General features: G+C 43.2%; 1 protein-coding gene across 1 annotated transcript; it reads right to left on the bottom strand.

Annotated features, from left to right (window-relative positions):
* Positions 1–1,004: 1,004 nt before the first annotated feature.
* On the bottom strand, positions 1,005–12,406 carry SOD2 (superoxide dismutase 2). The gene is made up of 5 exons (XM_046005907.1): positions 12,216–12,406; positions 11,681–11,883; positions 7,137–7,253; positions 5,436–5,615; positions 1,005–3,904 (listed from the first exon to the last, which is right to left on the bottom strand). The coding sequence occupies exons 1-5, from the start codon at positions 12,236–12,238 to the stop codon at positions 3,759–3,761; spliced, it is 669 nt and encodes a 222-aa protein (XP_045861863.1). The 5' UTR covers positions 12,239–12,406; the 3' UTR covers positions 1,005–3,758.
* Positions 12,407–13,201: the final 795 nt, after the last annotated feature.

Here is a 13,201-nt window from a genome sequence, read left to right as displayed (position 1 = left end):
ACTTGGTAAGTGAATCCAGCCTTCCAAAAACATGTATTTATACTGAGGACAATATTAAATCACATCATTTAATAAAAACATTTGAATATGGGCCTACGATGGTGTGCTCAGTACCAAAGACACAAATGAACGAGAACCTTCTGTCCTGGGCCTTCCCAGAGCTCATGTTTTAGTGGGGGCCGAGATGAACACAGAATGGTCTCTGTGTTAAGAGAAGCACTGAATGCGATGAGACAGTAAATGCCTAGCAAAGCCGGGACTCGAAGCACTCAGTCTCCTTCCTTTTCACAATGTAAACTTCGTATATTCCAGAAGAATCTTGAGAACAGCACCCATTACAAGCACAGGGAAGAGCAGGCAGCGTGACCTCACCGAACACAGGCGCACTTTACTTCCCTTTCCAGAACTGTGTAAGTCCAGGGATAGCCGCATGCGGTGAGCTCAGACTTCCCAACATGAGTGGATAAAACACCAGCTACCCAGACCTTTATGGAAAAAAATAAACGGCTTTGGTATCACAAGATGTGCTGTATATAGTTAAGGCAATTTTTTTTTAAGATTTTATTCATTTATTTGAAAGAGAGAGCGCGCACAAGCAAGAGACAGCACAAAGGGGGAGGGCCAGAGGGGGAGAGAATCTCAAGCAGGCTCCCCACTGAGCACGGAGCCTGACACACAGTGGGGCTCAACACCATGACCCTGAGATCGTGACCTGAGCCAAAACCAAGAGTCAGAAGCCCAAATGACTGAATAGCCCAGGCACCCCAAGGCAATGTTCTGTCTGGTTACTGTTTGAAGGTGTTCTAACTTTATAATTTAGTATCTAAAATATTACAGTATTCCATTTTCAGCTGTTACTACAGATATGAATAGACTTCACATGCCTTCTGAGTTTTAAGAGTAAAATTGCAACGACCTTTTATTATCCCTGTCCCACAGGAAAGCAGTAAAAATGATAAAGCATTTTAAAATTATTTTGACACACAAGCACAAAGCAAAACCTCTTTTGATAGTTGACAGATTCTTTTATTAACAATCAAAAAACTTCACACAATAGGAAAATAAATGTTTCTCTAATGGATAATTGAATGAAAACTATCCAAGACCTTATAGGATTTTTAATGCATCCCAGGTTTGATGTGTACCTTCAGAGATAGGCCATCAGCTTGCCCAATCGTTAGGTATGACTGAAAATGAGAAACGGTGATTTATAAAACTTCTACCTAACAGCTTTCCCAATGCAATTAAAACAGGAAATAAAATTTGTATTTAGAACTAGTTTTAGGTGACTCACAACACAAATCAATCTTAGTTTTATCATCATGTTATTTTTAAATACATAATCACTGGAAACTCAGATCTCATTTTAAGATCATGAATTTGAGGTGTGCAGTAAAATTTGTAGTTTCTCAACCTCGAAGTCTAATTATCACACAACAGTTCCAGCAGCAGATTCTACGTGAGACAGTATTTGTCTCGTGCCCTGTTTTCTTGCAGCACTAATCACACTATGGTGTTTGAAGCACATTTAAGATTAGAACAAGCACTGCTCAGTCGGTCGCAAAAATCTCTCCTGGATGAACAATGAATGCTTGGTTCATTTCAGAAGAATGCCTTTTACTTTTTCTATTTCTTTTCTATTATGAGTAACAGGGCTAAACAAAATCTTGAAGTCTCGTTTTCTATCAAATGATTAAAATCTTTATCTGTAAATTATCTTAGTCTCTTAAAATCTATCAAATGGGGAGGAAAAAAACAAGACTTTAGGGAAGAACAGCGTGCTTTCCCTTGTTCCCGCAACACAAAATCAGAGCAAAAATAGAGCCTCATAGAAATTTCAACATTGACTATTTTTTGAAATCTTAAAGCTTAATAAAAGTCAAAAAGCTTTATATGAATCAGTAATCTCTGCGTACCTGCTGGTTAATACAAACCAGGATCTGGCAGACTACTTGTGTTCAAACCGCCGTCTTTCAGAAAGGTTCCACTTTTCTAAAGGGTCCATTTAAACAGAGTTCACTGCCTTGCTTATACATGTATGTGTGTACATATCCGTATATATGTGTGTGTCTGCATATGTACGCACAGGCATGCGTGCGTACATGTGTACACATGCGAGCGGCAAGCACGGCTCTCATTCGACTCCACGAAGTCACTTCACTGCGGGAGAAGGAGGATGGCAATCCTAGTCCCCACAGCGTCTTCAATCCACAAGCACACGCGCAGCTACCACTACTCTCATCAACGCTGCCGACAATTCAGAAAACCTAAATACTTTCTAATTGAATTCTAAAAGAGAAGTGCCTTACATCTTTTAAAACTTCAGTCTTCAATATTGAAACTGCTAAGTTACCCCATTTTTCCATGCCAAAAAACAGAATAAACCTGGGGAAAAAATAATATACTAACTCGGGAAAACATTCAGTTACTAAATAGGCATAAGAAAAAAATCTATATAGAAAAAATATTCCCTCGGAAGGTAAAAATCTATGTGAGTTGCTCACCACAGCATTATCTAAATAAATAACAATTAGAAACCAATGAAATATTCAGTAACAGAAATGTAAAATAAATTAGCAAGTGTCCAATTATACAGCCCCCCAAATAAGGGAAATGATGAAACATGGAACGCATGACAATTTAGGCCAAATTACAAGAGGCTCCCCGCTACATTTAAACAGTCCCACCTGCAAGCAGGAAACAAGAACACAATTTGAAAGGCTGTGTCACTGGATTATGGGTATCACTTTCCTTTACTTAAAGGACTATATAATATAAAGCTTCTATAGTGACCGTGAATTTGTTTAAAAGAAAAGAAGATCAAATATGATGGAATAACTCAAAAACAAGTCTTTGAAAAGCAATGTTCCTGTGCAGGGACATACCGCTGGCCACATCCAGAAACCAAACACCTGCCGCGCTGGGAAGGCAGCACCCGACCCAGGCTGCTGCTCTGCAGAGGGGTGCTCATGAACAGGGCAGAGATGGGGGGCAAGTGCTTGGCCAGAACAGTCTGTGGCCTCATTCGCAACATTCCTTTTATCAATAAGGCCCAGATTTGTCCCCTTTGAACAGTCACCTAACACATATTTCTGTTCGATGACAAGCTTCCACATAAAAGTCTTATTTCTCCCAACAGAAAAATTCAAATGCATGACTATTTCCTTTTCATAATAGAGCAATTCTCAATTAGCAATCAAGTGATATTTTTTAAAAGACAAAATGGTGTTAACCTTGTGAAACATGTGACCAAAAATAATTAAAGGCCCACGGGTGATATCTACCACAAGTACTACTAGACAGATTACTTACAAAAAAGAGCAGTTTTCAATAGAAAAACTGAACATTTCCCTTGGGAAACAAATTTAACCTTTTATCATTAAACAACTGGGCAAAGGACCAGGTTTTCTACAAGTGCAACAAAACAGGGGCAAAAAGGCTTCCCCAGAGGTCCTAAGAGGACAGGGATGAGATCTTTTTGACAGTTTTATGATGGCAATTATAACCTGATGGCTGTTTCAGCTCTCGGAAGAAAATGTTCAACCAAAAGACTAAATCAAACAAAGCACTTACTATTTTCAGTTGCCCAATAACAAAATTTGAAAACAAGAAATTCATAGCATTAAATCATGTTCATCAAATGCTTGAACAAGCTACATTAAGAAATGTTACGAAAGAGCAGCTTACTGGCATACACGGTACTCTGACTACAAAAATAGTCGTGAGAAGCTTATTTTGCTCAGTGTAATGATCATGTTTTACTTTTTGCAAGCCATGTATCTCTCCGTTACATTCTCCCAGTTGATTACATTCCAAATAGCTTTTAGATAATCCGGTCTGACATTTTTATACTGAAGGTAATAAGCATGCTCCCACACATCGATCCCCAGTAGTGGAATAAGACCTATTGGAAAGAAGGGGGAAAAAGCAAAAACTATGAATTTCAATCTAAAACGTGACTTAAACTTTTCTCTATGCACACAAAATTGCTCTTTACAACATTCCCATCCATTTTTCAGTTTCTTTTACAAACAGAAAATTTGCCAAGAATAAATATAAAAATTTTTTTTTTAATTTTAGTCTTTGGAAGAAAATGTGATGAAGAGTGAAACATTTAAAATAGAGTTTGGAAAATTAAGTATAATATTTTAAGAGCTGTTTTTAAAATACCAGCAAATCTACCCATGAGCCAATTCTTGGAGGGGGATCAGTAAGGTACTATGTTTGTGAGGGTGTGTGGGGGTCCGAAGCAGTCAGTGGAGTTTTAGGAGAACCTGCTCTGCTCCCAAGGCTAATAATGTTAGTCTCAGAGAATACAGAACATTTGTGAGACACTAACAGAAAGAATAAGTTAACAAGGGAAACTAAACAGGACCAAAGAAAAAGAGACACTGTTTGCAGAAATTAAATAGTGTAAAGAAGGAATTACTTATACAACACTCATTTTCAAAAACTCTCAAACTAAATGACAGCCAAGTACCAACCAGTATGTCACTAATCATGTATTACGAGTAATTAAGGTAACAAAGTTCATAAAGGATTTTTCCTCTCTATGTACTGCCATGACTTCCACTGATTTTTATTCCAATGGGCTTTCCTCAAGTGGAAGAAAAGCGGGTATGGCCAGGGTTTACTTGGAAATCACAGCCTCGTCTGTCAGACACCTTCAAAGATAGACCCGACTCTCCACGGCACTCTCCAACATCTCACTTTGCCGAGAGAGCCATTAGATCCTGGCTAATTCTGAATATATCTAGGGAAGTGAGGGATGTAAGCAAGTCTGTGGACATGCATAGAGGCAGAAAACAGGGCTGAGAACTACCAGTGACAGACACTGAAATGTCACTGCAGGTCAGTTACACTGCAGGTCAAAGTTCCAACTAACTGCTGGATGCCTTGTGACTATTTCCTAAAGACATTCTGATTCAATCCGGCTCAACATGAAAAAGGATTTGATGAGCCCAACCTGGAGCTCCTAAGCCAAATATTTTCCTATACCAAAACCAAAACCCCCTAAATGGCAGAAGTCTGGAAATCTGAGCTCTAGCGCTACTCTGACCACAGGTGCTCAGCAGACGGGCTGACAGTCCAAGGTCTGAGGTCGGACTGGGCTTCCAGGTCTTATCCTCCTGTGTGGTGTTTAATTTCAGTGCATGTAATTACGTAAGCAGGTATGCATGAAGCAGAGTTTATGTTCAAAACATGTTTTGTTAATGTATCTGTAAAATCACATGTGCTAATTTTGCAAAACATCAAGGACTCTTAAAGCATTTTTGTTCATAGGAGACTCCGAGTACTATCAGCTGTTAAGATTTACTCACATTAGGACATACTCAAGATAGGTTTAATCACTGCTCGGGTTCCTTATTTCAAGGTAAATGCTTTACCGTGAACCATCTCAAACTAATGAATATGAAACAATTTTCAAACCTAACCTGTTGTTCCTTGTAGCGGATCCTGGTTAAAACAAGCAGCAATCTGCAAGCGTCCCTGTTCCTTATTGAAACCAAGCCAACCCCAACCTGAGCCTTGCACACCAACGGATACAGTGGTCAACTTCTCCTTAAATTTGTCGAAGGAACCAAAATCACGTTTGATGGCTTCCAGCAATTCTCCTATTAAAAAAAAAATCCAAAAATACCCACAAGTGAACATACTGCAACAATAAACAATTTTATTACATATATTAAAATATGCCTGTCATGAGGCACACGGTACCAACTAGACAACACCTGGAAAACATAACATAACCCAGTGAGCCCCAACGTTACTCCTTTCCTGACACTAGCATCATAAGGTCTCACAACTGCAATTCAGGTGTTACTGAACCACGTTAGAGGGATTTCTTTCCTCAGGGTACTATTTCCATCAGAAAAGAAATAATATTTTCCATTAGTTTCATTTCCCTTCAACAGAAAATTTTACTTCAACTTCTACCCTACCTGTTCTGTCTCAATTTGGGAATAAAATTTTATGGCTGTTATTTGGGTCTTCCCCAAGGCAGTCAAGATCTTTCCTATCACAATCATGTAATTTTAAAAACAGTGATTTTTGTCTTTTATTACCAGAGGGTACACTGTAAGAGCAATAGTCCTTTGATTCTGTACCAATGTAACATACAACTCTAGATTGAGCACATCAAATCAAGTAGGCCAAAAATATCACTTCTCTGATTCCACTGGTTTAAAGTAATTACCTATTGTAAGCACACATAATAAAATGGTCCAGATAACCCAAAGTGTCAGAGAACCAAGACCTGTTGGCTGAATACGGGCATATCTGACATTCTACTAATCCCAAAACCTCAAAAGTATTAGACCTAACCCATCTGCAGACCTAACCCATGAAAAGAAATGCGCAGCTTGCCATATTTACTCTCCTTAATCTTTACTTCCAAATGAAATAGCTTAATACAAGCACCTAAGATGACTTCCAAAAAACAATTAAAAACAAACAAACAAACAAATCCACAGAAACTTACGGTGTACGCCACAAGCCCAGAGACAGGGAAAGCTCTATTTCCACCCCATCCATTCCCCAGGATGAGGAGGATCATTAAGTCATCTGGGCCTCCAGAAGAGACACAGGAAGTCAAGTAAACCCACCAGAGTGAACAGACCATTGGCTCTGCAGCCCCCTCATTTACCCTCTAGGTGTTCTGGAGAACCTCATTTTCTGGGACAACTGACTTTTTATCAGTTAGGAAGAGCAGGAAAGTAACAGCAAAAGGCACTATTCTAAGCGTTTTACATTTGATAACTTAGTTCATTTTCAAAGCAGCTCTACTATCGTCCCTGTGTCATACAGATGAAGAAAGTAGGTACAGAATGATTAAGTATCTGACCCACCCCAGGTTGCTCAACTTCTCTAAAATCCCTTTACCAGTATTGTTCTGATGTAAAGTATAGCACATTTCAACCAGAACGTGACAGTGTGTGCAGACAAAAAAAGCTGATGACATAACCACCTGAATGCAGTCTCCATTCCTACACGTGTCCCATTCAAAGTTACAACTTTGTTATACTCCTTGCTATGAAAAATATGTCACTAAATAACATAAGAATTAACATAAGAAAAGCAACCGGCATTGCTGTTGTGCACAAAACATAGCTAAGACTACACCAGTATCTACCGACCTTTGGGTTCTCCACCACCCTTAGGGCTCAGGTTGGTCCAGAAGATGGAATGATTGATATGGCCTCCGCCATTGAACTTGAGCCCAGGCTGCAGAGCTACCTGAGTTGTAATGTCACCTGTAATGTAAAGAGGCAAACATTTTTTTTCTAATTCTTACTTTTCAAACATTCTATATACCATTTTCTTTGGAAAAACATCTGATAATTGGACTAGCTTATTTTTAACATCCCTATTGGTCCTAAAATTCCACAATTTACACACACACACACACAAGATTTTCTTCAAAAATTATTTGTCCCAGTGGATTTTCAGTTCAATTAATGTCCTGAACAACTCATGAGCGGCCCAGTGGGGGGTGCATGCAGAAAATTCTTTCCTGCACTCCAAAGAACTCAAAGTTTTCTTGGATATTAAAGATTTCAGCAATAATGAAAACAAAGATAAAAAACAGTGAAATGAGGATATGTGTGGTTCCATAAACAGATTAAATGGTAAGTTTTCTGGGGCACCTGGCTGGCTCAGTCAGTAGAGCACACAACTCTTGATCCTGAGGTGATGAGTTCAAGCCCCATAACGGGAGGTAGAGATTACTAAAAACAAATAAAACCATATTTTTAAAAACGGTAGATTTTCAACTCTCATTTTCTAGATAGACAACTCTTCACTGGCAAACAGTTCAATGTTCCATCAACAAAAAATTCAGCATATTCAAAACCCAACTCCGAATTTTCACTCCCAAACTTCCCAATGGCCTTCCCCATGGCCTGCCCCATCCCAGCAAGTGCCAGCTGTTTTCTCAGGACATTTTTGATAACTAGGTCATTTCTCTTTCTTTCTTTTTTTAATTAACATATACTGTATTATCTGTTTCAGGGGTACAGATCTGTGTACTTGGTCATTTCTTACTCCTCTCCCCACACACCATGTTCAACCCACCAACGTACCCACCAGCAAAGCCAGCTCCACCTTTAAAAAAAGATCCAGAACCAATCCCTTCTTCGGACTTCTGGGGCAGACCAGCAGCATCACCTACCTGCGTCTGTGCCACCATAGCCCACAACCATCTCCTGATGCCACACCTGCCCCCTACTCTCTGTTCTCCCCACTGGCCAGAGAGCTCCTCTAGACCCCACGCTACTGAGGCACTCCTCTAGTCAAACCCCCGCAAAGGCTGCTCCTCTCACTCAGAGTGAACCCCAAGTCCCTACAGTCGGCTTGCGAAATGCACGTTATCTGACCCTGTGCATTTCCTCGTTGGCCCAGCTCCAGCCACACTGGCCTGCCTGCACTTACAGAAGCAGCTCAGCCTGCTCCCAGTTTAGGGTTTCCACTGACTGCCATTGCCTGGACTGGAATACTCTTCCTGAAGATAGCCTCGTGGCTCATTCCCACATTTGTCCTTCATGTCTCCACGGATGTGTCAACCTCATCAGTGGAGACTTCACAAACCACAATAGAAAATGGGCAGTTTTCACCAGTTCCCCAACTTGTTTTTCTCGATAGGACTTACGGCCCTGGCATACCACTACATATTTACTTGTCCATCTGTCTCCCCACTAGAACAAAAGCTCCAGTATTAAGGACTTCAGTGCACTGCTGTGTCCCAGGGGCCAATATATCGCCTCTTACATACCAGGCACTCAATAAATGTTTGATTGACTAGATAACGGAATATATTAAATGTAGTATTTATGGGGAAAAAATTAATTCTCTGATATCTATACAAAAAAAGTCACATTGGAAAACTTTTTTCCTACCTTGCTAATAAGAAAACAAAATAAAATATTCTTTTCCATGCCTTTAAGAAGCTAAGATTAACTATTAGGGAAAATGGCAATTCCCTTGTCAGTTAAGTCCCAAGTGCTTATTATTCACAAGATACTAAGAGACCAAGTGGAAGACACAAGACCCACTGAGAGCTGTGTGCTTAGGGAGTTACATAATAGAAAAAGTTCTCTAATCTGCTCTTAGGGCATACCTCAGAGAGGAGAAAACGGCCAAGTGATCTCAGAATACACAGATCATCTTGGAGAGTTCTTTTAAGATGCCAATTTCTTGTTATTATATTCACAGTATAATTTTATTATAGATCAGTGTCCCTCTTAGAAATTATTCCAGGAAAATCACCCTAAAAATAAATGTAGGTTTTATATTGTGTTTTGTTTTGTTTTTTAAAGATTTTATTTACCCATCTGACAGAGAGAGAGATCACAAGCAGGCAGAGAGAGGCAGAGAGAGGAAGGGAAGCAGGCTCCCCGCCCAGCTGAGAGCCCAACGCGGGGCTCGATCCCAGGACTCTGGGATCATGACCTGAGCCGAAGGCAGAGGCTTTAACCCACTGAGCCACCCAGGTGCCCCTATACCGTTTTTTAATAAATCAACAGTAAATAAATTTTTCTAATGGGAAAGAAACATGCTTATTGAAAACTAGCTTAATAATCTCAATCTCTTAAAGCTGACTTCACCATTTTTTTTCAGATTTTATTTATTTATGTCAGAGAGAGAGAAGCATGTGCACAAGCAGGGGGAGCAGCAGGCAGAGGGAGAAGCAGGCTCCCAATGAGCAAAGAGCCCAATGCAGGACTCAATCCCAGGATCCTGGGATCATGACCCCAGCCAAAGGCAGACGCTTAACGACTGAGCCACTGAGCCGTCCCTACTTTGATACTTTTAAATTTTAATACAGAGGTGCCTGGGTGGCTCAGTCAGTTAAGTATCTGCCCTCAACTTGGGTGGAGATCCCGGGGTCCTGGGACCAAGCTCCTTGGCGGGCTCCCTGCTTGGCAGGAGGTCTGCTTCTCCTTCACCCTCTGCCCCTCCTCCCTGCCTGTGTTCTCTATCTCTCTCTCTCAAATAAATTGAATAGATAAATAAATAAATAAATTTTAATACAAATTTGGGGGGTCCCTGGCTGGCTTGGTTGGTAGAGGGTATGACTCAATCTTGAGATTGTGAGTTCGAGCCCCATACTGAATACAGAGTTTATGTTAAAAAATAGGGGGCCCCTGGTTCAGTCGTTAGGCGTCAGGTCATGATCCCAAGGTCCTGGGATCTATCCCAGAGTCAGGCTACCTGCTTGGTGGGAAGCCTGCTTCTCCCTCTCTCTCCCACTCCCCCTGCTTGCAATCCCTCTCTCACTGTCTCTCTCTCTGTCAAAAATGAGTAAAAATCTTTTTTAAAAAACAGTAATAATAATAACAGAAATGTGGGGGTATTACAATTTGCTTTTAAAAATACTATTCTTGGGGTGCCTGGGTGGCTCAGTGGCTTAAAGCCTCTGCCTTCAGCTCAGGTCATGATCTCAGGGTCCTGGGTTGGAGCCCTGCATCCAGCTCTCTGCTCAGCAGGGAGCCTGCTTCCTCCTCTCCCTCTGCATACTTGTGATCTCTGTCAAATAAATAAAAAAAGTCTTTAAAAAATAAATAAATAAAAATAAAAATACTATTCTTAAGTTCAACATTTTCTCCAGGTTCAATTCAATTTTTTTCCTGTTAAATACTTTTGTTTGAAAAGTATTTATCAACCTACCTGTAATGAGACTGATGATGTTATTTCATTTAATATTGTCGCCCCAAATTCTCAAACATGGAAATTTAGTTCCTCAACAGTCTTTAATATATATAATTTTTTAAATAAAAGAAAACTCTACCGGTGCTTATTAATTTATAGTCAATATAACACAACATAATACACAGCTTTTTTTTTTTTTTCACTAACTTTCATGAAAACAAGTACAGGTGTGATTGCACAAGAAAAGGACTGAAATTAAGTTGTTTTTAAAATACTGAAGAGAAAGGTTCAAGTTGTCAGGCGTTGTCATGCAGGAAATAATTTCGCAACTGGGATATTCCCCACTTGTGATCATTAGCACATCTTTCCCAATTTTGTTATTTTCTAAAACCCCTTTCCCGTACAAATCATGAAACTCCCCCCCGCCCCCCGCCCCAAAAGGTTCCCGTCACAAATCGTCCAGAATGTGGCAACTTCCTCTTGTTTTTGTTTAGCCAATTACCTCATGCAATGAGGCTGAAATACTACATTTTCCCACTAGATGCCCCCAGTCAACAAGACGTCCCGACTGAAATTTACTCAGCAAATTTCGGAGGACCTAAAGTCCATAAAAATAGAGACAAACCTCTTCTAACCGGGCAGCTTATTAAGCGATACCTGTCAACTGCTCTTCCCGTGCAAGCCACTGAAGAACGGGCTGGAAAGTGTGACACGATTTTGCACAGACACATTAAAACAGATGCTCGTACGCGCACGCCCCAGACACACACAGTCCACACACTTCTTACTGGTTTTGTCAACTGGGCTCTTCAGGAAAACAGAAAAGTGAAAGTCCCTATTCTATCATAACACCGAATTCTAAATATTGGCAGATACACACGAGCCTGTTTCAGTTTCGCACAAAATGACCGCTTTCCTCGCGAATTCTGACCCCGCGTCCACCCCAGCACACGCGGAGCCGCTCTCCCGCACCGAAGGGCCCTGGCTCCCCCGCGGCCACGCCTCGCTCCGCGCCCGGCAGCCCCGCACCTACCCTTCTCCAGCGCCTCCAGATACTTCTCCTCGACGGCGTTCAGGTTGTTCACGTAGGTCGCGTGGTGCTTGCTGTGGTGCAGCTGCATGATCTGCGCGCTGATGTGAGGCTCCAGGGCGCCATAATCGTACGGCAGGTCGGGGAGGCTGTGCTTCTGCCGGGAACCCAGCGACCCCAGCGCCGGCACCAGCGTCCTGCTCGCGCTGCAGAGAGAGCAGACACGGGGGGACACGGACCGATTCGCTCACGCGTCTACGCAGACCCAGCGCCATCTGGGCCTTTCTACCGCTCGCTCGCTCCCCCTCCACATTCCCCGAAGCGTTACACCAACGCGGCCACCCAGTGCCGCGGCGGCAGCCGGACACGCTCAGCGGACACCTGCCCTCAGGCACGACCGCCCGCCGCTTCTCCGCGACCCCGGGGCCTCGAAGGTGCCCGGGACCCGCCGCGCCGGCGCGGGCACGCAGGCAGGGGGACCTTTCGCCCTCGGGGCCGTGACCCGTCTCCGCTGCGCCACGCGGCCCGGGTGCCTCACCTGCGCGCTGCCCGGGACAACATGGCGAGCTGCGCCCGCGGACTACACCTCAGAGCTCGAGTGGCCGCGCCGACCTCCCGGCGTACACATATGCGCACCCCCGGCCACGCCGCAAGGACACCGCCGACCTCCACGGGCCCCGCCCCTGGCGCCCGCCGCTCCCACTCGCTCCCACGCCGGGGGGCGCACGACGCCGGGGGGCGCACGGCCCCGGGGTCTGCCCTCCAGAGCCAGCCCGCGCGCAGATCCCAGGGGATGCGAGAACGAGGGGTATAAAGGGCCTTCCCCAGGGGACCGGGGGAATGGCGGCCCCCACTTGCCCACTCTGGGCGTGCGGCCAAAGGGAAGGCCGCGCTCTACCTCCCCCATGGTGGAAGATGGTACGGTCCGCAGTCCAGCCCCTCGGGGCGCATGCACGCCCCTGGTGAAGGCTGCAGTTCCGTGAGCCGCCGGGGCGCGCCCTAGCGGGCTGTGGAGGTCCCTCGGGAAGGAAGGTCCTTCCTGGGCGCTGGTAAGGTGTAGAGCCAGTGCCCCTCCAACCGCTGCCCGGAGTGACCTTTCTCTCCGAGAGAATTTGACCTTGGGACCGGAGCCAGGACCCGGGCGGCCTGATGGTAGCGTCTACAATGTGCCAGGGACTATGCTGCGGGCTTTATATGCATTTATCTTTATTTCACTCCTAGAGTAGGCATCGTTAACTCCAGACGACATTAATGAGCTCGCTGAAGTTAAGCGGGTTGCCCTGATCACACAGTTAATAAGTGAAAGCGTGGATTAGAACCGAAAGTTCGTACTTTCTTGATGACTAAGCGTTACCAGGCCAGTCCTGAGTTGTTCAGAGGGACTTCCATGAACCAAAAGCTGAGAATATTTAAAAAAAAAAAAAAGAATATTTAAAAAAAAAAAGTACAACAGAAGATTCTTTCCTACTGTGTCTGATGAGCTGCATCTAATGCTTTCTTAACAGTGAAAAAAAAAAAAAGAAT

The sequence above is a fragment of the Meles meles genome, chromosome 5 (assembly GCF_922984935.1).
Source record: "Meles meles chromosome 5, mMelMel3.1 paternal haplotype, whole genome shotgun sequence".
NCBI lineage: Eukaryota > Metazoa > Chordata > Mammalia > Carnivora > Mustelidae > Meles > Meles meles.
This window is presented reverse-complemented; position numbering and strand designations above follow the sequence as displayed.

What these genes read in the sequence shown, in the direction of transcription:
- SOD2 (XM_046005907.1), bottom strand. Translation starts at nt 12,238, where the DNA reads ATGTTGTCCCGGGCAGCGCGCAG. An exon ending in TTGTCCCGGGCAGCGCGCAG is followed by an intron (nt 11,884 to 12,215) that starts GTGAGGCACCCG and finishes CTCTCTCTGCAG; the next exon opens with CGCGAGCAGGACGCTGGTGC. An exon ending in TCCGCTACAAGGAACAACAG is followed by an intron (nt 3,905 to 5,435) that starts GTTAGGTTTGAA and finishes TCTTTCCAATAG; the next exon opens with GTCTTATTCCACTACTGGGG.